This window comes from Equus asinus, chromosome 4 (genome assembly GCF_041296235.1).
Source record: "Equus asinus isolate D_3611 breed Donkey chromosome 4, EquAss-T2T_v2, whole genome shotgun sequence".
NCBI lineage: Eukaryota > Metazoa > Chordata > Mammalia > Perissodactyla > Equidae > Equus > Equus asinus.
The window spans coordinates 54,631,540-54,659,140 of NC_091793.1; the positions used below are offsets into that span (position 1 = coordinate 54,631,540).

General features: G+C 39.8%; 1 protein-coding gene and 1 long non-coding RNA gene across 2 annotated transcripts; one reads left to right on the top strand and one right to left on the bottom strand.

Moving 5' to 3' along the window:
• Window positions 1-6,028: 6,028 nt before the first annotated feature.
• Window positions 6,029-14,336, bottom strand: LOC123277119 (uncharacterized). The gene is made up of 4 exons (XR_006513803.2): window positions 14,168-14,336; window positions 7,384-7,493; window positions 6,572-6,803; window positions 6,029-6,327 (listed from the first exon to the last, which is right to left on the bottom strand). It is a non-coding gene; the product is annotated as an uncharacterized lncRNA (long non-coding RNA).
• On the top strand, window positions 14,251-27,069 carry KRR1 (KRR1 small subunit processome component homolog). Its single transcript, XM_014841475.3, has 10 exons — window positions 14,251-14,523; window positions 17,122-17,294; window positions 19,031-19,165; window positions 19,360-19,485; window positions 19,576-19,659; window positions 20,803-20,859; window positions 22,019-22,189; window positions 24,019-24,096; window positions 24,199-24,292; window positions 26,758-27,069. The coding sequence occupies exons 1-10, from the start codon at window positions 14,439-14,441 to the stop codon at window positions 26,895-26,897; spliced, it is 1,143 nt and encodes a 380-aa protein (XP_014696961.1). The 5' UTR covers window positions 14,251-14,438; the 3' UTR covers window positions 26,898-27,069.
• The last annotated feature ends 532 nt before the right edge of the window (window positions 27,070-27,601 follow it).

Consider the following 27,601-nt stretch of genomic DNA (forward strand, 5'->3'; position numbering starts at 1 on the left):
GGACTACAGAAGTCTTTTGCATATCTACCTCAGCTACTATGGAGAACACGTCTCTGTGTATGGGACTTCTCCTTTGCTTTAGTAATGAAAGGCCTAAGAAGAATAATTTGAGGTTCTTGCTAATCCACTTGGTTACTTCGGGGGGAAAATGACAGAGTGCAACCTTTTGAGGTGGCACCTTTGGGGCACGTGCCAGCTCACTATGATGCAGAAGAGAGTAGCATCCCCACCCAGCTTGGTGCACAAACAAAAAAGGGGGCCTTTGGAAACAGAAAGCAAAACCACGCGGGTACCACATGGACCTTATTCCTGGAACATTTCCAGTTGAGGGTATCGAACATCTCAGGATTCTAAATTGAACCGTCACCGCTGCCACTCTAGGGATGATCAAAGGCAGAGCTATTGTCTGTACTTAGTCCTCAAGCAGTCCTCAGACTGCGCTTTCAGAGAAAGGTCTTGAATATGCCATCGGGATTGGAGAGGTTTGGAAAGAATTCCGGCACCTTGTCACTGGAAGGTCTTTTAGAATTCATTTAATCTGAGCCCTCTTACTTTCATCTGAGGAAACTGAAGCCCGGGAAACTATTTGCGCTGGGGTACCCAGATGAGGATCACTGTGATGTCCTTTTCTGTTCTACCAGCTGGAAGAAGTAGAAGCATTCCTGCATTGCCATAGGACCACGTGCTTCCCATATGTGACACTTAGCTGCACACACTTGTCTGGTATCCTCCCCCTCTACACTGTAACCTCTCAGCAGGTAGGGACTTTGTCTCATTAAATGCAGTATTTCTAGGTCCCAGTACAACTCTGGGGACAGAGTAGACACGATATATTTTTATGGAATGAATAAATGAAAGACTAGATGGTCCGAAAGATGCTAAGCAACACCTGATAGAAGTTGTAATCTTTTTTTCTCAATCACCTGCATTTTCAAGGCCATCGTTACTCAGCTCATCAGCAGAAATTGGGTAAAGGGCCAATACAGTGTTGGACTTGGGAAGATTTCCTACCTATTCCATTCCCAAACCCTGTCACCCACTTTCCCAGAGCTAAGGAGCATTCGAGTCCCTCCTGCTTGTGAATCTGTGAATGAGGGAAATAGAGATATTTTCAGTAAAATGTTCCCTTCTCTGAGAAGATATTGGTAGCCTGACAATGATATAGACCCACAAATTCTGGGTGGAAACTGAGCCAAACATATATTTTTAAGTGCAGAGCTAAAGAGATTATAATAGTACCTGTCATGGTAAATCCTAAGGGCTCTCCATTGATCTATCTGGGTGGTCTGGAATGTGTAACCAGCTCACACAGTCTCTCATCTCATACCCTATATGCAGCTGGCGCCCAGGGATAAAAACACCCTCATGTACTTTTGCCACATCCTTGGGGTCTGCCGTTTATCTTAGGTTTTCAATGGTGTACTTTTGGGAGAGGGTCTCAGTGCTTTTAAGGTTACAGAGATAATTGTTCTAATCTTGTTCCAATCAGAGACGCTGTCTAGAATGCTGGGCCTGGAGAACGCGTTCAGACTACAGACTGCCCATCAGGCAGGCGTGTGAGTTGGAAATCTCCCAGTCATTTGTCCCCAAGGTAAGAATGTATTATAGGAAGAGGAAGCTGCTGTTTCTCCTTCTAAATCTCTTCATAAACCCTTATATTCTCTCCAGGATGAAGCACCAGGGAATTAGGCATGATACAGATTTTGAAAGATTAGAATGGTTATTTCAGCAACTCTTGAGAGCAGATAAGGCTCTCCCTAGCGGTTAGAGAAGAAAATATTTGAATCTTCTTTAAAGGCTATAGTTTCTACCACTTAAAGAGATTATCCTATAAATTGAATCTAACTGTTTTGTTTCCTAAGTTACAGACTAAAACAAATGACTTTTAACATTAAGCTGATTGTCCTAACCATAATTTTAACTCATTATCATTCATTTTAAAATACTGGTGAATCTCAGCTATTAGGTGTTATCTTGCCAAATACAGCTTATTCTCTAAAAAATACTAATAATCATCTCATTTGAATTTTTCAAATTCTATATCAATAATTCTTTATCTACTTATTTTATAAATGTGTGATAAACATAGAAAATGACAAAAACTATTTATTCGTGTCAATTTCTTTTTCTCTGTAGGCAATAGTCTTTCATTGAAAGACACATTTTTTTCAAAATTTCTACCTAGGTTCCTTTTCGGCAAGGACACATCACTTGTCCTATCAGCATCATGGGAGATTACAAGGAGGTGCCCATGGACAGACACTTCAAGACGAGTCCCTCTGGCCTTAGACCTACAGTTTGTGAAATGAGTCGTTTTGCTCCTTTTCTCTGTCCTTCTGACTCTTTCGCTCCAGCAAACTTTGATTACCACATCATTGATTTAAAAGTAATATTATCAACTTTCCAAAATAGTGACTCTCGATAAATTATAACAGATGTTCAGCTATTGCCAGCTAATACTGGCCAAATAAGAAATTTATCTTACATGAAAGCAGAATTTGAAAAGTCACCATTTAAATAAAAATACATTCAAACTGAATTCTAGCAATAGTGACTGTCCCAGTCCATTCGGGTGCTGTAACAGGATGCCATAGACTGGGAGGCTTAGAAACAACAATAATTGATTTCTCACAGGTGTGGAGGCTGGGGAGTCCAAGATCAAGGCATCTGCAGATTCGGTGTCTGGTGACAGCCAGTTGTCTGGCTCACAGAGAGCTGTCTTTTCTCTGTGTCCCCGATGGCAGAAGGTGGGCAAGGGAGCTTTCTCTGGCCTCTTTTGGAAGGGCACCAATCGCTTCCGCCTGGTCAGACTGATCACCTCCCAAAGGCTTCACCTCTTAATAAGATCACCTTGGGGGTTAGGATTCAACATGTGAAGGCGGGGGTCATGAACATTCAGATCACTGCAGTGATCTTCACTTTCGCCAGATTTTATCTAAAGGCAAATAAGCTCTTTGAGGAGGAACTACATTTACTTAGATTCAACCGCATGCAGGCTCTGCATTAATTGCATTATATATGTATGTGTTATACTTGTGTGGATAGTTGTTTAAGTTTTATGACAACCAATCATGTAAAATATTATTTTTCCTACTTTACAAAGTGAGAAAATGGAAATGTAGAAAAATTGAGTAAATTGACCAAGGTTATACTGCTAGTAGGTCACAGAGCTGGGCTTCAAATGCAGATGCGGTCTCTTTATCCAACATCTGCTCCTTCAACAAATTCTTGTTACGCATGTACTATGGAGAGACACTGTGTGAGAGGATGAAGAAGCACAGAAAGTCATTCAGAGTCCCTGCTTCAAGGATGTCACTGCTAATGTTAAAAGAACACGGAAGCGCCTCAACAGGAGACACACAGATAGCACAGAGAAGCACGCTATGCAGGAAAGAAAAGCAGCCTGGGGTTCGCCAGTTCGGATCCCGGGTGTGGACATGGCACTGCATGGCAAAAGCCATGCTGTGGTAGGCGTCCCACATATAAAGTAGAGGAAGATGGGCATGGATGTTAGCTCAGGGCCAGGCTTCCTCAGCAAAAAGAGGAGGATTGGCAGCAGTTAGCTCAGGGCTAATCTTCCTCAAAAAAAATCCCAACAAAACAAAACAAGTATTATTGAGCATGAATGAGTGCAGGAAGAAAGGAATTCTCTATTTTAACAGGACTTTTATGAAGGTAAAAACTGTATTCCCTCCATTTTACCAACCTCTTATCTTTTTCATTTCATTTCTCTGGAGGAGTATTCTATTTCATTTAGCAAAGGGAGAGCGTCAAGAGATATATGATCCTGTTTGAAATGTTGATAGGTGTTTCAAATATCTATTGCTGTGTAACAAACATCATGAGAACATAATGGCTTAACACCACCAAATATTTATTAATTCTCCCATTCCTGCAATCTGGGCTGGATAGTTCTTTTGCTCCACATGGTGTCCACTGGAGCTGAAATGTCTAAGATTGCTTCTTCACTTACTCATGTCCAGAACATCAGCTGTGATGACTGGAACATCTGAGAGGTGGCCAGGCATGTCTCTGTCTCTCTCTCCACATGGCTAGCTTGAGCTTCCTTACAGTGAGATGCTCTCAGGGTAGTTGGTCTTCTGCCCTGAGGCTCTCAGGGTACCTCTCTCTTGGAAGAGAGCTCAGCATCCCTGTTGAAAGTTTGAAGGAGGCAGGTGTATTTAGAAATGAAGAACGTGCAATGAAGAAGCTCTGGGAAGGTTAACTAAGATCACACAGCTGGTCAGGTAGAAGGACGGGAAGAGGCAATGTGTGTGTACGTGAGTGAGGATGAGAGAGCAGGAGAGAGAAAGGTCTCTGGGAAAAAGGAAAGGAGAGTCATCAAAATTATTTTTTCTTTTCTCTTCCAATGCTGTACATAATGCCACTTAGTTATCTTAACATACTAAAAGATTTCCAAAAACAACAAACTTCTGGTATAATCAAAGACTGAGTTGTGCTCCCTAAATCACTGTAATGAGATTTAACCTGTATCAGATTCATGTTTGTTTTGCTTCTTTCTAGCTAATATGTCCTGCCTCTCATGCGTTGATGAGTGTAAGTTTCAAAGTTCATTGTGCAGATTGAATGAAAAGACATGTAGCACATAATGTCTGGGAAGTGGCCCATAACAGGCACCCCATAAATGGGAATGGTTGTTATAAATTTTTTGGCCGTGGGAATATTAATATGTTAATTGAAATAGAGAGGATTAAAAAAATCTTTCTCTATTCTGTACCTAGTGATTTTAAAAAACAACAGAATTGATTAATAGTTATCTAGTCCATATGTTGTCATGTGCAGCTGAGTTTTTACAGTTAGAAGTAGGTCTGTGTGACCTCCCACCCGTCAACTAATGTCTCCGGGCATTAGAATCCTCATCTGTAACTTGACTGAACCGGACCAGATGATCTCAAAGATTTTGCATCTCCGACATCTGCAGTTCTATGGAAAAAGAAAAAGCCTTGTAATTCTTTCCCCCCGCCATCATTTGTGACTATTTTGCCCTCTGGTGGCAAGAATCAAGGAAAAATACTCCCCCTGAGAAAAAGTTTCATGTCTACACTTTCATCAAAATCCTATAAATGTTTTCAGGAATGCTCAGACTTGCTTCCATATTGTTCTAGCTGTGTCTATGCAAAAATTACCACAAAATTAGCAGCTTAAAACAACAAACATTTGCACAGTTTCTGAGGGTCAGGAACTTGTGAGCAGCTTAGCTGGGGGCTGTGGGCTCGGGGCTCTCAGGAGCTGCAGCATCTGCAGGCTCCACCGACGGGGGTGGGGGGGCGGGGGGGGCGGGGGCTGCGCTCCCAGCTCTCTCACGAGGCTCATGGCAGAGGCCCCCAGGTCCTCCCCATGTGGATCTCTTGCTGGGGCTGCTCAAGACACGGCAGCCGGTTTCTCCCAGGGCAAGCCATCCCAGAGAGAACGAGAGAGAAACCATGACAGGAGCTGCAATGTCTTCTACAAACTAAGTTCAAAAATTTTATACCATGGAAGGATGAACTAGAACTACATAGATTCAACATGAGTAAATCTCAAAACAATCTATTCCACCAAAAAAGCAAGTTACATGAGTAGATACAGCGTACATATGTATATAACTTTGTGTGTGTATATATAATATATACTTTATATGTACATGACTAATGTAAAATACCTATATAATAACTAATTATGTTTATTAATGTATAATGTATATGTCATATATAAAATATTTAAAGCCTACTTTATCTAAAGATTATGTGTGTGTGTGCAGCAGCTGTACAAACAAACAAATGCATGGAAGCGATAAACACTGAGCTTAGCGGGTGCTCCCCGCTCCCCCCGCCCTCCCGTGGAAGGGGAGGGGAGGGATTAGGGAGGTGCACACAGGGGCTTTAATTGGCAATATCTTATGTCTAAGGTTTAATTATGACTACTAAAGCATTTGTTAGTCTATCTGCCTTTTTGTAAGTCTTAAATAGTTCGTAAAAAATCAAATCATATAGTTATTGCTTCTAGAAAAGAAAATACAGATACAGGTCTGTGGAGAGAGCAACTTCATTTTGCATATATGTAAGATTTTCTCATACAAACATTTATGTAAATCTGCGGCAAAAGTGGCAAAATGTTAACATTTACGAATTCTAGGTAGAGGGGCCTTGGGTGATGGTTGTATTGTTCTTTGCATTTTCCTTTTTTATTCTTTTCAAAATTAAAAGAAAAAAATACAGCCATTTGTTGTAGGAAATATGGTGCATGAGAGAATAATCATCACGAAAAGGGGTTACACCAAGTCCCCATGGTTACAGCAGATCACCTTTTCAGTATCAACACATGTGCCTGGAGAAAAAAATCAACTTATTAGAACAATCAATGCATTTCAGAAACCTCACAGCAAATATGGAGAATTATTACAACCCCTCCCCCAAATACAATTTTAGCAAATAATTCCTCTATCTTTCTTGGCCTAAGTAATTCTTCAAGTGTGTGGCTTATTTTAATGAAATGGTGGCATGGGAATCAGGAATGGTGATGGATAAAACCCAAAAATATATTAATCCCTTGGATAACTTATTCTACTTACTGTAGTATACAGTGTGCGCTTATGCCCCTCTCACCAGCATCCATTCCCCTTCTTTTGGCAACAGCTCTCGATTTCCCCTTGGGAATCATTCCTTCCTATTCTCAGCTCACGCGGTTCACATGGTGTGATCCATCTCTGGCTCCAGCAGGTGACTCAGGACTAGACACAATTCTTAGGAAGAAAGAAACTCTTCTTCTGTTGAGGATTTAATTCTGGAGCTGCTAGTAGACATCTTTGTTTCAGAATAAAGACAACACGGAAAAAGCAGAAGTGAAAGATGGAAGAGGCGAGAGAGGGGGAGAGTGAGAGAGATCTGTAGAAGATGGTTGAGAAAGAGCACGAATGTCTCTATGACACTGTTGAGGTCCTAGATCCAGTTCCCAGGTATGTAGGACAATAAACCTCTTTTCTGTTATTTTGAGTTTCGATGACTTGCAGTCAAGGGAATCTTGAGAAGTGTACCCATATGCAAGTATCAAAGCATACCAAAATGCTAGTTGTAGAAGGCATGTGCCTATTTACTCAGGTAGAGGAGCCCTCCATGCCCTCTGCCTCTCCTGGGGAGCTCTAAGAGCCGGGGACCTGAGTGCCCACAAGATCAGATCCAGGATTCTGAGACCCTCCTCTCATGTTGCTTTAAGGCAAGGGTCCTTAACCTGATAGCCTTGTCCTCTAAGGGTTCCATGAAAGAGCGGGACACATGTGAATATCCCATCAAACTGTGGGTAAAATGTTACGGGTACCCAAATATATGTGCTTCTCTGGGGAAAGGGTCCATAGATTTCATCACCTTAGTGAAGAAACTGGCATACCAAAAGAAGTTACAATCCCTGTAAGATGATCAAAGGCAAATGTGCAGTCTTTAAGTCTGAATTTTCACGTCTCTCATGTCCCAGGTGGCTAGACTTTCCAATCAGAGAATCTGAAACAATGAAGTGATGTCACAATCTGATTAACATCATGAAACAGCTTGTTTTAAATTAAGCACATTAAATGTTTGAAATACTTCATCTAAAAAATGTGTTTCATTGCTGCCCTCGGCGGTGACTACCCTCTGAAGGATGGGAGAGGCATATTGACTTAACAAACGACTAGAAATCTGCTTCCTGGAAAAGTTCAGATATTCCCCCAGTGTCATGTAAACAAATAAAAGACTGTAGCTTGCTTGTTCTATTTGCATAAAATAATAATTCTCAGCAGTATCAATACATTTCACATGCCACTGATTAAATCTTGAATATTCATGCATGCATAAAAAGCCTTCTGTTGCCATGGTGGAAACTAATATCATGAAATGTATTCTAGCTTTCCTTTAGGGAGAAGGATATTATAACCGAAAATTAAAGCAAAGCTGTTGCTTATCAATAAGAACAACCAGGAAGACAAAGAGGGAAGATTGCCCTGGAAACAGTAGGAGAGGCTAGATTAGATTCCCAACGAAATATTAATGTTTTGGGGGCCTGGAGCCTGGAGAGCCTAATATTCAAGTAGTAATGAGTGTCTTTGGACCCAAAGCATCCATTGTATGTACAAGTACCATTGTTTGTTCGGGTAATGAGACAACAGAATTCCAGAATGACAGGAGCAGAGTTGAGAAAAATGGAGCAGGATTGCCCACCAAGGAGCCCAGCATAATCACCAACAGCCATCTGGAAACTTTGGCTTTTGACAGTAGACAAGTTCAGCCCTAGGTGGGTTAAAAGAGTAGAAAACAACTTTGCTTTCATTCCATTCCTGGTTAGGAGTAAAGTCCTTACCGGCCCTTTGAAGTAGAATGACAGGAATTAGGAACACCGATAGAACCGAGTTTCTTAAACTTAGCACTACTGACATTTTTGGGTTAGCTAATTCTTTGTTGTCAAGGCTGAAGATTCTTGGACCCTACCCCAGTCCTACTGAACTGTAAACTGGGAGATCACCCTTCCACGTGATTCTGAGGTTGGCTAAAGTTTAAGAACCAGTAACCTAACTCAACTTGTTGATTTTACAATGGAAGAAACAGAGGTTGGTCACGTGCCTACTCAAGATGCAACAGCCGGTTGGCAGCCAAGGCAGTCCACCACACCTCCTCACCCACAGAGTTTGCCAGGCGCGGCCTTGCAGGAAGAGGTGGATGTCCTCCAAGGATAGTTCAACCCAGCACCCCGACACATGAAACACCTTGCTGCACGGCAGAAAACATTCCGAGACTGGCTGAATACGTTTCTGAGATTTGGCCTCTCTCCTAGATTCTCAGGTTTCCTAGACTTTCATGCAGAATACTTCATTTTTTATTGATATTATTTTTCTGAAGATGGGTTAATAACATGAATAATTTACAGGTGGCTGCTTTATTGTGTCTTTTCCTTGTCAACTGTTATCATTAGATCCCTTATATTTTATTTTTTTAAACTTTATTGAGATTATGATAGTTTACAACCTTGTGAAATTTCAGTTGCACATTATTGTTTGTCAGTCGTGTTGTAGAGGCACCACTTCACCCTTGGTGCCCACCCCCATCCGCTCTTTCCCCTGGTAACCACTAATCTGTTCTCTTTGTCGACGTGTTTAACTTTCACATATGAGTGGAGTCATACAGAGATTGTCTTTCTCTATCTGGCTTATTTCACTTAACATAACACCCTCTAGGTCCATCCATGTTTTTGTGAATGGGACAATTTTATCCTTTTTTGTGGCTGAGTAGTATTCCATTGTGTATATATACCATACCTTCTTTATCCAATCATCAGTTGATGGGCACTTAGGTTGCTTCCACATCTTGGCTATTGTAAACAAGGCTGCAGTGAACATAGGGGTGCATGGGACTTTTGGAATTGCTGATTTCAAGCTCTTTGGATAGATACCCAGGAGTGGGATGGCTGGGTCATATGGTATTTCTATTTTTAACTTTTTGAGAAATCTCCATACTGTTTTCCATAGTGGCTGCACCAGTTTGCATTCCCATCATCAGTGTATGAGGCTCCCTTTTTCTCCACAACCTCTCCAACATTTGTTACTTTTTGTTTTGGTTATTTTTGCCATTCTAATGGGTGTAAGGTGGTATCTTAGTGTTGTCTTGATTCGCATTTCCCTGATGATCAGTGATGATGAGCATCTTTTCATGTGCCTATTGGCCATCCATATATCTTCTTTGGAGAAATGTCTGTTCATGTCCCCTGCCCATTTTTTGATTGGGTTGTTTGATTTTTGGTTGTTGAGTTGTGTGAGTTCTTTTTGTATTATGGAGATTAACCCTTTGTTGGATATATGACTTGCAAATATTTTTTCCCAATTGGTGGGTTGTTTTTTTGTTTCAATCCTGTTTTCCCTAGCCTTGAAGAAGCTCTTTAGTCTGATGAAGTCCCATTTGTTTATCCTTTCTATTGTTTCCCTTGTCTGAGGGGTTATAGTGTCCGAAAAGGTCCTTTTAATACTGATGTCAAAGAGTGTACTGCCTATATTTACTAGATCCCCCTTTTTTTTAAAAAAAGATTTTATTTTTCCTTTTTCTCCCCAAAGCCTCCCAATACATAGTTGTATACTTTTAGTCGTGGCTCCTTCCGGTTGTGGCATGTGGGACGCTGCCTCAGAATGGCCTGACGAGCAGTGCCATGTCCGTGCCCAGGATCTGAACCGGTGAGACCCTGGGCAGCTTAAGCGCAGCGTGGGAACTCAACCACTCAGCCACGGGGCAGCCCCTACTAGATCCCTTTTTAATATGCAATCTCGTGGAGTTAGAAGAGGCCTTATTTTTACAGCCAAGTTATTATTACTGTCATTGATGTTGCTAGATATAGTCTGATTTAAGATGTTACACCTTTCTGTGAGGTTGAGTGGACTAGAAAGCAGTTTATGTATGTTGGAAAATAAAAATGTGTCAATCCTGATAAATAGATGGCAAGCAATAGGATATACTAGAGTATATGAGGAAGCCATATGGCATAAAACGAATTCAGCCTGAGCTCTTTTTTCCAAAAGGGCCTGACGTGGCCGTTGAGCACACACCGTATATCTGCTTTAAGTATTTGCTATGTCCCAAAGACAAGAACAAATGCCCTTAAGATAAAGATGCAACTTCCCCCACATTGGCATTTCCTTAAGGATAAGAACCGCTCCCTAGGCTAGGAACTGATTGCTGTGCCCACCCTCTGACCACCCAGCTCCAGACAACAGACCTCCTACTTCCTGCGTCCATCCAGACAGCAGACCTGCTACCTGCTGTGTGAAAAGTTGTGCTGTGCCAGCTAGGCAATCTCGTGACTGTTGTAAAAGGCACATTCCTATCATATGGGATGTATGCTCTTTGTTCCAAGACAGTATATGACCACTCTGTACATTCCTCTTCTTTGGTGCCCTTCTTTCCTCGGGGAAGGAAGGCCCCAGGCTAGTTCACAGATCTGGCTCATAAAAATTCACCCCAATTTTGATTTATAGAATGATTATAGATTATTTTCGTCGACAATCCCAAGTATTTGAGAAACTCCCTCTTGATTACTTATTTTTTAAAAATTAGGAAAAAAATAGATTACTGTGCAAAAATCTTTTTTATCCCTCGTAAATGAGTGTAGAAATGTTAAATGGAAAATAAACCACACTTATTTGTTCAGTTTTTCTACTCTTTTTAATAAGGGATAAACAGACCCTTCTTCCCCCAACATTGTTAACTCACATCCCAACTTCTCTGCCCACTACCCTCTGGGTTAATTTTGTGGGAATTGAGGTCTCTAATTCCAAAGGAAAGTTGTGAGGCCAACTTGCTTTTCACGGGAAAGTGAATAGGCAGGGTCAGAGCTGGTGGAACTCGGCATCTCTAGGAAGATGGCCACATGTGGGCGTAGATTAAGAAGCCAAGGAAGGGAGAAGTCACGATGAAAACGGGTCTGCCGCCGTTGCTGCGACACAGACAGGACTTTCGTAGCCCAGGTTTGTGCCAAGAAACCGTTCAGAGATGGCAATTTTCTTTCCCTTTTTAGCGTTATTTGTGCAATTTCTGGAAATAACCTTGCAGATCTCAGTACATATTTATATTCAGATTTCCAAGGATGTTAAAATAAAACGATGTAAATTGTGATTGATTTACAATGGTATTGTTATTTAAATTGCCATCCTTTGAACAGTCTCTATACTGAGAAGTAACTTGGTCAACATTTTGGTCCCCATCATTTCATATACTTCCCTGTGCGCACACGCGCGCGCACACACACACACACACACAGTTTGATATAAACAGGGTCATATGCATGCTGTTTTATCATAGAATCCTACTTTTTTAAACTCTTTTTGCCTACTTCCTTTTTCTTTTCTAATTGCCTTCATCCCTAAGGTAGCCAGCCTTATAAGCTTGATGTGTATGTTTCCAAATTTTTTTTCATTGTTCAATCACATACAAATATTCGTATATATACAGACACACATATATACACACATATAATTATTATTATGTCCACCACATAAAACAGAACCAAGTATTTAGAACAGTGCCTGAAACATTATAGATGCTCAATAACTATTATTGAACGAATGGTTTGCTTTATAAAAATGAGATAATATATAATTATTACCTAATTATAATTATACATAATATATAAATTTATATATATTTAAACAGAAAGATGGGATAATAATATACATAATTATCCCATCTTTCTGTATCTGGCTTTTATCACTCAATGCCTTAGTTATCCCTTCCACATAGATTTAATTAATTCTTATGATTGATTGCATAATATCTCACAGTTATGAAGGTAACATCAATTTATTTAACTATATCCCAAATTGATAGTCAATATGTTTTCACTTTTTTGTCACTCTAAAAAAATAAGAGCTAACACCTATTGAGTGAGTACCACATGCAAAGTATCTTTTTTTTAGCATTTTACATGTATAAAGTCACTGAGTTAAGGCTATTCTCCCCATTGTAGGCAACCGAACAGGGATCGGTAAGAAACTTGCCCAAAGCTATATAGCCAGTAGCTGGCAAACCAAAGTACCGGCAGTGGCTCCAAAGCACCTTTCACTGAACCAGTTCTGTACAGGCAGTCACCCACATAGCTGTACTTACATCGTAACGGAATGGTGCTTTATTTCTAGCTGACAGTTTCCCAGGAGTGGAATTACTGTGGAAGAATATGTGTATATTTTACATTGATAGATTGTTTGCACAAAGGCAGTAACAGTTTACATTTCCACCAGCAGTGTATGATAGTTCCCTTTCCTCCAGTAGATTATCATTTTAAAAATATGTTTTTATTACTTCGTTTTTGGCCAATATGGTGAGTGAGAAGTAATATTTCATTGTTATGTCTACATGCTTTTTTGACGATAGTAAAGTTGACTATCATATGTTCATCAACCATTTGGATTTACTCTACTATAAACTGCTGTATCAGTCAAAGTTTGCCAGAGAAATAAAATACACATTTATATATATGGAGGCCTGGCAAGTCCAAAATCTACCCGGTGGGCCAGCAGCCTGGAGACCCAGAGAAGGGTTGATGCTGCTGCTGAAGTCTAAAAGTATGAGGCTGAAAACCCAGCTCTCTTTGGACACATTTGCAACAACGAATCCTTAGTATAGTAGCCTTCCTAGAGGAGTTAATGGTCAGACTGTCTGGACTTGATCCTCAAAATAAGGATAATAAAACTCTGCTTCATAGGGTTCTGGGAACATTGAAGGAACTGCTTCTCACTTTTTAACTTTCACCTGTTGTTGCTTGTCCTATTAAAGGGATTTGTCATTGCTTTTTGAGCAAACTGTTAAGAATATAGGAATGGAATCACTGTCATTTATAAGACAGGATAAAAGAAAAATCTTAACATAATCATGTGTCTTGGGATCTTCTTTCCCTAAGAAACAGTCCATTTTATACATGTACCTCATATATGAAAATCTAAATTTTTATAGAAGATACCCAAGGATGGATTTCAGATCAACGTTCTTCTTTTCACTAATACACGGAATTCAACCTGTCAAAGACTTTCCCTATTTGTGCTGCAGGAAATTTTAGAAAAGGCAAGCAATAAGACCAATCATCAAAAGAAGTCTTACCTTTAGCACATCTAAGAACATTTGGATTCCCAGAAGTGTAAAGATTCATAGTAGCGCTGAACTTCACCCCCTGAAGTCAGCCATATGCAGTGTTGGGGTAGACAGGAGTTAGTCATTTTGGGAAATCTTAGGCTAGGTGAAATACTTCAGAAGTGTAGCTTAATTACTATCCCTCTGGCTTAGAAAGAGAAATACCAAGACCCTAGAAAATTACCGTCAAAAACAAGAACTTTGAAAACTTCCCTTCCAAAATAGTATCAACCTTTGAGAGATTTGTTTTAACTTTGTTTTAAGGATTAGAAATGTAAATAAAGTGGCGGGCACAAAGTAGTCTTACAATAAATGGTAGCTATTACCGTCATTTCCTGCTGTTCAAGACCATATATTCCCATATTTGCACCTCCTCCCAACGGCTAGCACTTATTTGATGATCATATAAATATTTATCGAACGAATGAATAGGTAACATCAATGACGGCTGCATCCTGTGGCCAAACCCTGGAGTCAGGCGTCCCAGGTTAGACACTGGGCCCACGAGAAAACTCCAAGTCGGACAGCCTCCAACTTACCCACAGTGCGGAACTACAATTCCCAGCATGCAGTCCCACGCCGCAGTTGCAGCGCCTTCGGGAAGACAAGTCTCCGGCTCTCCATTGGCCACGCAGGAGAAGCGCTGTATTGAGCAACTCCCCAGGCTCTGGCGTACGTGCCACGGAGACTGCGCACATCTGCCCGTCTGAGTTCTGCGGAACTCATTTTGAGTAGAGGGATTTTTAGGTTTAGAATCCGGTAGTATTTAAGAACCGTTCCATTTCCGGTAACCCGGGAAGCAATTTGAAGATGGCGTCCTCCTCACTGAACGGGCCGGACAGGGCGGCTGGGAAAAGTGAGTCTCGGAGGCAGAATGCGAAGCCGGAGGACCGAGGTGAGGCGTGCGAGAAGCGAAGTCTGGGTCTGGGTGTGGATGGGACTGTCCTTTGGCTGGCTGGGGACGCGCATGCCGCAGGGGGCTGTTATGTGAGGTCGAGTTAGTTCCTTGCTGACGCCGGGGGCGTTGGCTGGACCTGCGGGACCGTCCGGGGATGGGGCCGGCCACGTGTTCCTAACGGGCTGCTCTCGCCGGAGCCCCCCGAGCGAAGGCGTTGCGGACTCCTCCCTCTGGAAAGGCTGGGCAAGCGGAGATCGCGGGGGGCGCCGGCGGCCGGGGCTGACTTCGGGCGGGAGGAGGGGGCCGGGGCGGACGGCAGTGAACTCTGGCGCGGAAGGAGCGACACAGGCCGGGGGCGGCGCGGCGCCTGGCGTGTTTGTCAGCTCGGGGAGATATCTGGAATGTTTGCATGACCCCTGTTTGTCAGGTTGCTCAGATGTCGGACGACTCAGCTCCTGCTCTGTAGACTGAGGCTGGAGAAATAGCCCGGGGTCTGAGCAGCCAGGCTTACTGCAAGTATTTTGCCTTGAGCTCTCGCCCTGTGGGCAGCACACCTGTAGAAGTGGTGGTGGTGTTAATTATGTGACGTTCAGAGCGGTGCAGCTTAAGGAAGAAAACCACGCGGGAGGGCGGCGCGCGGAGAGCCTTCAGCCGGGTCGAGCGCCCCGCCCCCTGCGGGCGCCTCTCGGGTCGGATTCTGTCCTTCCCGGGACGTAAAGGAACAGTTCTGAATCGTGTCGGTTATTCTGTTCTCTTTCTTCATAATCTTTACCACCCACGCACAAAATGGTTGGGATTTGTCTGTTTCTGAATTTTATAGGAATGAAAGAGGTGTGTAGGCATTTTTCTACGTTTTGCTTCTTAGGTTTGTCTTTGTTTTTGTTATTCAACCAGGGTGATACTTGCAGCTGTAGTTTATTCTTTTCACTTCTGTGTGATGTTCCTTTGTGTGAATGTACGCTAATTTATATTTTCATTCTACGCTGCCGGACTTTTGGGTGGTTGCCGTTGTTTGCTGCTATAAACATCTTTGTAGGTATGTCCTGGTTTACACGTTCAAGAGTTTTTGGAGGTTATGTACATGCATTGGAATCCTTGAAGCGCAGGGTATGTGGGGGTAGTGCGCAGGCTTTCCCAAAGGGGTTGGTGCCCGTTTACGCTCCCACGAGCAGTGGGTGAGAGTTTTCATTGCTCTACGTCCACAATGAGACTTGGAATTGTCCCTATTTTGAATTTCTGTCGTTTTGGTTAGTATGAAATGGTGTCTCTTTGGGGTTTTAGTTCAGACTTTCCTTGTTACTAATGAGGTTGCATAGCTTTTCACGTGTTTGAAAATGGGGCTATTTGTACCTATTGTGAAACTCCTCTGTATTTCTTTTGCCACTTTGTTGGTTTTTAAAAAAATTCCTAGCCATTGAAGTGTTTAAATTGGATAGGGACTTGGTCAGATATGCATTTTAAGTACCCCCATTGTAGAATTTGAGTTGTTTAGGATATTGGGAAGTGAATGGTATATGAGGACTGGCTAATCCGCTGTGATTTGAACGACAGATAGCAAAGTGGATATGAGTATCAGAACCGGAAAGCGGTTTTACCTGACTGGAGTAGATAATATGGGCTATAAAGACCCGTTTTTCAGACTTCACTGTGCATAAGGATCTCCTGATGAGATTGTTAAAACAAGATTCTTCAGCCTCATCCCAGAGATTCCAATTCAGTAGGCCTGGGTCGGAGCTGAAGAATTGCATTTCTAATAAACTCCCAGTTGATGCTGATGCTGCAGGCCAGTGGATCCTATCTTTGAGTGGTACTGAATTAAAGTCTAGCTGTTGGAGGTTCCTTAAATCCAGGACCAGAAGTTGTAATAAATTATGTGGGAGGTAATTTGTAGCCCTTAGGAGGCATTTTGTTTTAATGAAAGGAGACCTGGACTGAGTCACTTTTGTGTCCCCTTAGGCAAGTCACTAATCTTCTTGGACTGTCTTTCATAAGATGGGAAAAATAATACTGGTTCTTTCCACCTTTCATGGTTATCATGAAAAGTATACAGCAATAAAGCATGTGAAAACTCTTTGGAAAACCTGAAACCCAATATCAGTGATTATTAACTGAAAGTATACACCAGAATTTCAGCTTTTAAAAGTTTTGTGCATGCGTGTGCCTGTGCACACCCATGCACAAATATATACACACACACATACATAGGCTCCACTTCAGGAAAGTCTGAAAGGTTACTTATATTTAAAATGGGCCTGTAAACAAAATGGTATTAGAATTTTCAACTCTAAGGTAGTGTAGTACAATAGAAATTTGAGTACCTACTGTCTGTCAGACGAATGCTAATTGGTGTGGATCCAGGGAGGGTCCCTGCCCTTAAGGAACTTTGTCTTATCAGGGGACTGGAGCGTATACAGATAATTGTAATACAGTGTGTTGATGATAATGAGAGGTGTGTCCTTTGTTAAATAATCTAAAAAGCGTGGGATGAGGAATTGTAAGGAGAGTATTGGGAAGCTTGTAAATATAAGCATATGTGTTCAGAAAGTGTCCAAAAGGAGGTTGAAATCTGATGTGTAAATGTTTTCCCCTCTCTAGATGAATCCGAACTCCTCACTGTTCCTGACGGTTGGAAGGAACCCGCTTTTTCCAGAGAGGACAATCCCAGAGGACTCCTAGAGGAGAGCAGTTTTGCAACTTTGTTCCCAAAATATAGAGAGGCTTACTTGAAAGATTGCTGGCCGTTGGTTCAGAAAGCCTTGAATGAACATGTATGCATATTTTATATATTTCTTTGAGATTTTGCTTTCTTATACCTTGCCTTTTAAGTGTGTGCTGATGGATTTTTTTTTAAGCTGCTAGCATAACTGGTTAATTTGGTTCCTTTTGTATTTTAAACAGCCTAGATAAGCTTTGTTCTTATCCATTTGTTTTCAATTTGGGGAATAACAGATTACTTTGAAAAATTCACATACGTTTAAAATTTTGGGGATTTCATGGACTGTCTGAGACTCACCCGTGAACTCCCAAGTTTCAGAGTGCTTGCTCTTTGCTATGGTAGTTACACTGTACCTAGACAGTTTGATTTGAGGCATGTTCTTGACAAATTGCTTAATTTTCATTTTAAATGAAAGGTGTAGATGTGGCCAACTTTCCCATATTTGTTGCTGCTGCCATCCTCCTAGAGCAGTATATTTGTTTCTGTTTTTCAAACTATGGATTGAAACCTATTAGTGGATCAAGAAGTCAAGTTAGTGGATATAATGAGCCTTACATAAAAGTGACTATTACATGTGGTAAGGGTAAGTATCATTTTCATGAAGCTTTTGTTTCATTTGTGTGTGTGTGTCTGTGTACTAGATTGTGATATAAAATGCCTTTCTCAACTATGGGACCCGTCTGGAGTTGTTTGTGCCCGTTGGGTATGAGAGTGGGTTAGCAAACTGCAGGCTCTGTCTTACAGCTGTCTACACCTGGGACTGGACTCTCTTTGTTGTTAACTCATAGAGACCCAACCTTATGTTGAATTGTTCATCACTCACTATGTTGAAATAGTCTTCAGATTATGCTCGTAAGACAGAAAACAGCATTTTTGTTTGTTTTGTTGCCATCTGGTTCTTCCTATTAATACTTAATGCATAATTTTCCAGTCAATTATTGCTTCTTTCTGAACCTGTGATCATTTGTTTTTACTTTGTATTTAGCTAATACAAACCAAACTAGAAAAAGTCCGTTCTCAGTCTTAGGGAGCAGATGGTAGATGAGAGCTGGGTTCAGGATAGGGAAGCTATGTAGCTTTACTTTCTTTTTTCTTTTTTTGTATGAGGAAGTCTTAATACCAGAGTGAATCTTCCTCCAATAGATGACTTGATTTTGTCTAGATGCCCGTAGAATTTTTTTTGTCTTTGAAGTCGATTAACGCTGAATGTGTTTCAGTGCTCAGCAGTCAGTACCAACTTTTCCTGAAGTGATGTGTTCTTTCAGTCTGTAAATTGAAGTTTGCCTTTATTTCAGTAAAATGTCCTAGTGTTACAATTTTAAATTTTTTTTCCTATTCCATTTGTCATATTCTCTTCAGAGACACCAAATATCCTTATTTTGGATTTCCTTTATTCTGAATGCATTTTCATCATTCTCTCTTATCCTTTTGATACTGTATTGTGTATCTATTTATACTGTATATAGGTTTACATTTTTATTTTGGTATTAAGTATAGCCTCATTTGGATTTATTTATAGTTTTTAAACTGCAGATAACCTGTATTCCAATAAGTACAACATATTCTAAAGCCAGGTAAGTGTAAATGGCTTCAATTGCTTGACTTTCTGTATTCTTTGAAGTATGAAAGTAATCAAGTATTCATTATTTATATTAACTTCCCAGCTTATTCAAGGAGGAAGTTGATAGAATTTGAGAGTGATTAATAGTTTGATAGGTTAGGCTCTGTAATTATCTAACATTGCATCCATTTTTAGACAGCTGCTTCTTTTCTCTTTCCTGTGTGTAGCACATTAATGCAACCCTGGACCTGATCGAGGGCAGCATGACTGTTTGTACAACAAAGAAGACCTTTGATCCATATATCATCATTAGGGCCAGAGACCTCATAAAACTATTAGCAAGGAGTGTCTCATTTGAACAGGTAAATTTAGAATTACAGAGACTTTGCTTTATTTGCATAAACATTAGAGAGCATATAACACTGCACCCCTCCCTCCCTCTTTTTCTCCCTCCATAGAGTTTTCATTTTTCTGCTTAGATATCATTAACCTGGGCTCTGAAAAGAATGTATTTGTAAAGAATATTGATTTAGTATTTTCCTTATTTTCCCAAAAGGCAGTACGAATTCTTCAGGATGATGTCGCATGTGACATCATTAAAATAGGTTCTTTAGTAAGAAATAAAGAAAGATTTGTTAAAAGAAGACAACGGCTCATCGGTCCCAAAGGGTCTACATTGAAGGTACTTTTTATCAGCGGACTACTTGAATGTCTTTCTCTATCATTAGTTTTTCAGTGTACTGAATTTCACCCTATTGTCCTTTTGATATAGGCGTTGGAACTCTTAACAAACTGTTACATTATGGTTCAGGGAAACACAGTTTCAGCCATTGGACCTTTTAGTGGCTTAAAAGAGGTGAGAACTATTTACTATCTTCAGTTAGTTTTTAGCAGAGAACGAATGAAATAATTTGGTTATAATATAATGGTTCATTGGATAATGTATTGTTTTATAATTATTCTGTTTATTTGGAATGTGCTTGGTTTGATTTCCCATTAGTAAATACTTTGTACTTCATGTAATTTGAGGGAATCATCACTCCAGGACCCTATTATGGGCAACCTTTGGCCACTACAGAGGCGTCCAAGTTTGAATTAGAAGGTCTGCCCGTCATCACTCCTTCCACTACACATTTTAAATGGGCGTTTAAGATCTTGGTCTGCAGCGCATATGAGACACATGATGTAGTTAGGTGTGCTCAAATGATCGGAGAGTTGGAGAGAGATCTTGTTATTTGCAGTAACGTATAGAACCAGTAGAGGTCAGACTCTGAAATCTTCTTTTCCTTTAAGATGTATTTTCTTTTGTTTGAATTTTAGTGTAGTGTTTAATGTACTTATGAACATTTTCTTTAACTTGTTAAGTGTTACGAGAAAATCTGTGGAGCAGATACTGTCTCTGTTAACTCCCTTTGGTGCTGATGTTGTCCGGATCTGGCTGTGAGGTCTTGCTTCCTTTCCAGGGCCTTTGGTAGTAACTCTCTTGTACTTCTTTCTCATAAGTTATCTTCCCTTTTCTCATGGGACAGTAATAATTTAAATACATTGAATACTTTATAGTTTTATAAAGTCTCAATATGTTATCTTATTTAATTCTTACAACAGACCCTTGAGGTAGTTTTATTTCCATATAACAAATGACAAAGCTGAAACAGGACAATTAAGTGACTTTGCCATGTGAAGCTGCAGTCCAATTATTTGAGCCCACATTTTCTGACTCTAAATCCAGCCCCTTTCCCCTAAGTTGCACAGCTCCGAAGTGTTGTGTTAGTTCTGTGTACCACATTTTAGCAGTAAAGTTGGCAGACTTCATTGCATTCGAGGGAGGTTGACTATTATGAAAGATCTAGAAGTCACTCAGGGCAGTTAAAGGAACTGTTATATTCAATTTGGTAACCATTGCCTGCCTCACAGCGTATGTTGTAATATATTAATTTCCTTTTATCTAGTTTATTAAATCTTTATAAATGACTGATTCATTTTTCTTTGCAAATTTCAGGTTCGAAAAGTAGTCCTAGATACAATGAAGAATATTCATCCAATCTATAACATTAAAGTGAGTGTTGATTATGGATTACTGTAACAGTGGTGGTCAAATTTCTTTTAGCTACAGAAATATTTCTTGAAATTATATCTTTTATGAAAGTCTGATATACAAAACAAATAAAGCAGAGCTATTTTGGATAAATTAGACTTCAGCCCACTCAACTCTACCCTAGTCCTGTAGTTAGATCCTTGGAACCTTGGGCCTCTGTGGAATACAGTTTGAAAACTATTGAAGGGGACACTGTAATGTATTATACAGTTTTAATGCAAAGAAAATGTTTCATAGAATTTGTCATCGATGACATCAATCCAGTTTTCTTAAATTATGAGCCCATATACTGTATTTAAAGATGTGATCTTTCAGAATTGTGTTTTTCTATTAGATAAAGTATAGACTATTTCAGAGTGCATTAAAACCTTTTTTGGAATTTAACACTCAAATTATAGACTCAGAGAGAGATCTGTTATATCCCTGTGTGCACAGAGCTCCTGATGGTACTTGGGAATGTAACCATGGTAGCGTGAGCTGTTTTATGATGGGAATTTGTTAAGCAGTCCACTTAAATTTGATGAAGTTGAGTTAAAAAGTCACTCATATTGGGGTAAAAGAAGAATTTTGAGTTACATTGGGACATTAAAGGTGAGAGCTAGTCTTGTATCTGATGCCTGGTTTGCATCCTCTGATGTTCCAGTGTCTGTAAAATTCACCTGGTGTGGGGGAAATGTGAGAATATTGGTTTTGTCTGAGCTTGAGAAAATTTACTTTTTTCTTTCCCTGTGATATTTCAAGTGCTCCCAAAAGCTTCCTGCTTGCAGGGAACACTGCTAATTAAGAGCTCTCCCTGCTGTTACGAAGTTGAATTTTAAAGATTTTCAGGAAATAATGTTTGAAAAGCTGAATTAGTCTCATTTTCATTTCAATTTATTTATCAATGCTGCATTTCTTAATCTAAATTTCTGATGGTTTTCTGATGCTTGGTTAATTATACATGTTTGAGATTACATATTTTTTCTTTATGGAATTGGTTTACTCCTACTGAAGAGACTAAGAACTGTTCCTTTTAATTTTATTATTTATAGGAACAGTATTTATAATGTCTTAGTTTGAGAAATATATGAATTTTGAAATTAAAAACTTTTACTTTGTTCATATATTGCCATGACTAAAGACCTTAATGATTAAACGAGAGTTGGCAAAAGATTCTGAATTAAGATCACAAAGTTGGGAAAGATTTTTGCCACAGTTCAAGCACAAAAATGTGAATAAGCGCAAGGAACCGAAGAAAAAAACTGTTAAGAAAGAGTATACACCATTCCCACCACCACAGCCAGAAAGTCAGGTCAGTATTGAATGTTGAATTTCTTTATGTGAGGGGAAACCATTATAATCTATTTTGTGAGAAACTTTATTGAGGGTATTTTAGGTGGAATTTCTGTGTGTGTGTGTTTGGGTGTGTAGAGAGAGAAGAAACTGAAGGTAGGTGTAAATAGGCTTATTTTGAGCCAAGTCCATGGGGGTGGGGATTGGGGGTTTTACATTGTGAGTGTAAACTACAAGGTGGTTGGTGTCACTTGTGTCTATAGCCACTGTAAATGTTCCATGGATGAAAAATCCAGTGACTTAGCCCACAGTACTCTACTGTGCTTTAGCCTCGTTCCTCCAATGTGGATCAGTCCTAGAACTCGACTTTTTCCCATGGTGTGGCTACCAGACAGCTGGAGAAAGTCAGATCTTTGGATTATATCTACTCTAAATTCAGGTTTCTCAACTCACATAGGTCTTCAGGACTGTTTGGCAGTTCTGTGTATCCTCTTAATTCTTTAGGCACCCTCCCACTCCTAGCAGATGACATTGCATTTTATTTTACTGAAATAGTTAAGACCATCAGGCGGGAACTCCTTCAACTTCCTCTTCTCTCACCTTTAGCTGTTTTTTCCATCTGCATTAATCCTTTCTTAACCTGTTCTTTGAATTCTGTTTTCACCTGTTTCCTGAGGGATCTTGCATCATTATTCCCTGCCTTGGATACATCTTAAAGTCTTCCCTTTTTCCTAGTTCTTTGGCTCAGCATATAAATCCATCCCTTTCTGTGTACTGTCTAGTCTTCTCCACAGCCTTTGTTTGGAGTTTTTCAGGGAATGTTCGATGAAAGGTCAAAGGGAAAAAAGGCATGATGATTATCATGGTGAAAAAACAACGCAAGTGTTGGATCATGAGTCTACACTGGAAAAGGATGAAAGTGAAGCCAGAAAGAAACTGATAGTAAAGTGGGGTGATCCAGTTACTGACCCGTGCTTCCCCGACACCTGCCACACTTCTTAGGGCCCTGTCCTGTAGTTAGTCACTGTCCTATCTTTCTTCCCTGCGACTGTAAGCTGCTTGAAATGGTGATGTCTGAGTTGACTTATTCTGCCACTTATTTGCTCTGTGACTATGGGAAATTTATTTAACCCATCCATGTCTCAGTTTCCCTGTACATTAACTGGGGATAATGATAATACATAGCTCAAAGAATTGTTAATGAGTATAAAATGGATTAGTGATTGTAAAGAGCTTAGTAACTGTAAAGCGTTTAGAATGCTGCCTTAGATATAATAATGCTATGTAAGTGAGATAGATCACTTATATATGTGGAGTATATATTGAATGATTGAGCTGGAGCTTTCTCTCATTAGTATTTAATTAGTCACCAAATCCTGACAATTCTTGTTTTTCATTTTGTCTGCTGCTACGTTTATCCCAAGCTTTCATTTCTTCTCCATTCTTCTGTACCTTAGAAAATGCTGCTTTGGTCTCTTCACTCTCAGAACCCTTCAAGTCATTTCTAATCATCTCACCTCCTTTGCCTGGCATTCAAGTTTCTTTAAGCTTCCCCAACACTATCTTTCCAGTTTCCTTTCACACTTTTCTGGGTCATTGACCTTCCACACCATCCAAGGCCGTCTGTTGTGTATTCTGTGAACACATCACCTACTTTCCTACCTCCATGTTTTTGTGCCTGCATTCCCCTCAGCTTAGAGTACATTTTCTTTTTTTTATGTTGCTTCCTTTATAAATTAATTATGGATTTTTGACCCCATTGTCTACCTCAAGGACATTGTAGCTTTCTTAGGAAATGACTTCTCATCTGTATTATTCTGATGTAATTGTAAATACCAATTTCAACAGATTGATAAAGAATTGGCTAGTGGTGAATACTTTCTGAAGGCAAGTCAGAAGAAGCGACAGAAAATGGAAGCAGTGAAGGTAAGACTGTCACTCACAACATTAATAGCAAACGTCAGAGAAACTGAATTCCTGCTTACCTGTAAATTGTGTTTTACTAATGTATTTGTATTAATAATGTAGGCTAAACAAGCAGAAGCGCTCAGTAAGAGGCAAGAGGAAAGAAAGAAAGCTTTTATTCCACCTAAAGAGAAACCAGTTGTGAAACCGAAGGAAGGTAATGCTTGTTTTCCAACGCTTGGTATGATGTGAAAGTCTGTTATCTGAAGAGCAAACTCATAGGGAATTTGTCTGAATCTCTTTTGAGTGTTCAGTAAAGAAATGACCTTATCTTCCATCAGTTCTCTTAGCACGTCATTAATAACTAACCCTAGGGACAAGAGACACTGAGGTCATGTATAAATTAGGAGCAGCTAATGCCTGCTTAAGAGATCCTAGATTGGCAGTCCTCTCCTGACCTCCGGTTGTGCTGGGGAAGGACCCTTTGTTGTGAAAGAGAGAAGCCAGAGCGGTGACTCCTGTGAAAATAAACGTAGAGCAGGGAGGGCCCTGCGCTCTGCTCTCCTTCCTCTCCGACACCTGCTCGGAAGTGGTGCTTTTCTTCTCTTTGCCTGTGTGATCTGTGGCTTCAAGTTTGCGTCCTCTGTGGTCAACATGGATTTCTCATCGCCGTGGGCTGAAGGACACCAACAAGATATCAGGAAGGTCTTCTTCAGGGGCTTTTTAAAAAGGCACTTGTGCCTTTTCTTCTCCCCTGGCCTCATTTTGATCTGTCCTCCCCTCTTTTGCATGCTCTTTCCCACTAATGAGACTTGTCCTGTTCCTAAGGTAACTCTCCCAAGTGGCCAATGCACAGTGAGGGGAGGGGTCAGTGCTGCAGCACTGCACATGACCTGTTGGTCAAAGCGGGGTGCAACATTACTCTTTTAGTATCTTAGGTTACATCAGTGGTAATAGCTTTAAAAATACTGTGTTTTACTTTGTAGATCATTGGTTATGTAAAAGTTAAAAATGTTTTCAGCATTATAATTTCCAGTTTGTGCAATCTGTCACTTGTGTACTTTGAAGGTAATTCAGTAGGTGGTTTAATCTCAGTGTATCACAAAGAGCAAGATTTCCTTCTTTTTAATGGCTGAAGATGCGACAACATGGATGCAACAACATGGGCATTATGCTAAGTGAAGGAAGTCAGAGAAAGACAAACACTGTATGATTTCACTTGCATATGTGGAATCTTAAAAAAACAAACGAGCTTACAGATAGAACAGATTGGTCAGAGTGGTGGTGGCCGGAGGAGGAGGATGAAGGGTGGGAGAAATATGTGACGGGAGCGAAAAGGTATAAAATTCCACTTATAAAATAAAGGAGTCCTGGGAGGGGATGTACAGCATGGTGACTAGTTAGTAATACCGTATGGCATATTTGAAAGTTGCTAAGAGTAGATCTTAAAAGTCCTCATCATGAGAAAAAAAGACGGTGATGGATGTTAACTTATTGTGGTGATCATTTCATAATATATACAAATATCGAATCATTATGTTGTATACCTGAAACTAGTATATAATGGTTATGTCAGTTATACCTCAGTAAAATAAAAAATAATCTCAGTTTCTAATGATTAAAAATGTAGCTGTTCCACTATAGTGGAGACTTCAGATCTCTGCCCCTCACCTTGCTGGGTAGTTTGTTTGATGACATTTGATCTTGTGATACTTTTATGCTCTGAATACTGTTCTTTAAAAGCTAAGAGAAAGTTGCATTTTTTTCTCTGCTTCCTTTCTTTTTTTTTGAGGAAGATTAGCGCTGAGCTAACATCTGCTGCCAATCCTCCTCTTTTTGCTGAGGAAGACTGGCCCTGAGCTAATATCCATGCCAGTCTTTCTCTACTTTATATGTGGGATGCCCACCACAGCATGGCTTGCCACGCGGTGCCATGTCCACACCCGGGATCTGAACCAGCAAACACCGGGCGGCCAAAATGGAACGTGTGCACTTAACTGCTGCGCCACTGGGCCAGCCCCTCCTTTGTCTATTTTGTTCAAGCTTTTGGCCTTGATTGATTAGATGGTTGGGTTCTGTTAGGAGGAGGACCTCCAGATACTCTCATTATTATTTTTATTACCAAAATCTTGTTAAATAAAATACTACTAGTCATTCATTGAACTAATATTTGGAAAACTTTATTTTTAAATTTTTATTTGTGGTTTTAGATGAAGTAGATTTTGCATATAGCTTCATGATCAGTTAAAATTATTGAAGCTAGAAGGACAATATGTAATATTCTTCATGAAATGTAATTTTCAATTATTTTAATGTGCAAGATGGAAAATTGGCATATTAATGAATGCACTAAAGTTTTAAAATACAAGAGAGTAAAACTCTAATCTTAAGTATAATTTAAGGAAAACATGTAGTTTTAATATAGTTGAATCTAGTAATTAGTTCAAATAGCTAAACTATAATGCCGTTTTCATGTATACTTTCACGAATGTATTTTTTAAGTACTTTATGATTTCTCTTAGTTTGAAGAAATTTCTAACTTTCCTTCAGGCAGGTGTTTTATATTTTATAACATGACCTTTCAGTTTATAACAGTACTCTGAAATTATTGCCCTAAAATATGTTATGTTTTATTGGGTAAAATCTAAGTAATTATATACATTGTGTTCTTAATTTGTCTAGCTTCTACTGAAACTAAAATTGATGTGGCTGCCATCAAGGAAAAAGTTAAGAAAGCAAAGAATAAGAAGCTGGGAGCTCTTACAGCTGAAGAAGTTAAGCTTAAAATGGAAGCAGATGAAAAGAAAAAGAAGAAAAAGTAACATACAGAAAAAAAACTGAACTAAAACTTAATAAGCTTTCTCCTTTTGTAAAGGATTTTGAGATACTAGGGCATTAGTTGCCTTATCTGATGAGTATACTCTGATGATTTTTTTTCTGAGTTTATTTTTTAGAAAAGTGTTTATATAAACAGCTGTTCTTTATAAACATAAATTATTGTATTCTTGATGTGTTTTTTGAAAATTTTTATAGTAGAAAGTGGTATATATGCCTTTGTATACTTTGCATCTAATCTGTTCCAGGTGGGTTTTGCCTAAGCATGATTTTAGGATTAACCCTTTAGGTTGTTTATATAAATATTTTTTGGAATGTGGCTATTGTAATTAGCCATCAAATCCAGTGTCTCATGCCATTCGTTAGTCTTTAAATCATGTCTCAGCATTTGTTTTGAGGAAAATAAATGCAGATTTTTCAATGTGCTCTCTAATGATAACAGTAAACATTTAGGCATATTCCTTTTTATAATCTCATTTTATGTTTCGTTCCAAGATGAAATAACCGGTAAGCAAAAAGCAAGACCTCTTAGCTCAAATCCTTAATGCCTTTTCTATTGAGTCTGAGGAAGTGGTAAACCAGAAGCATATCAAATTGCAGGAGAGTGGGGAAAAGCAGGTATTCAGAGTTGAAGCAGCATGCTCCCAGTGAGGCAGAACTGCGTTTACTGATGAGGGCCCGGGGGTTATTG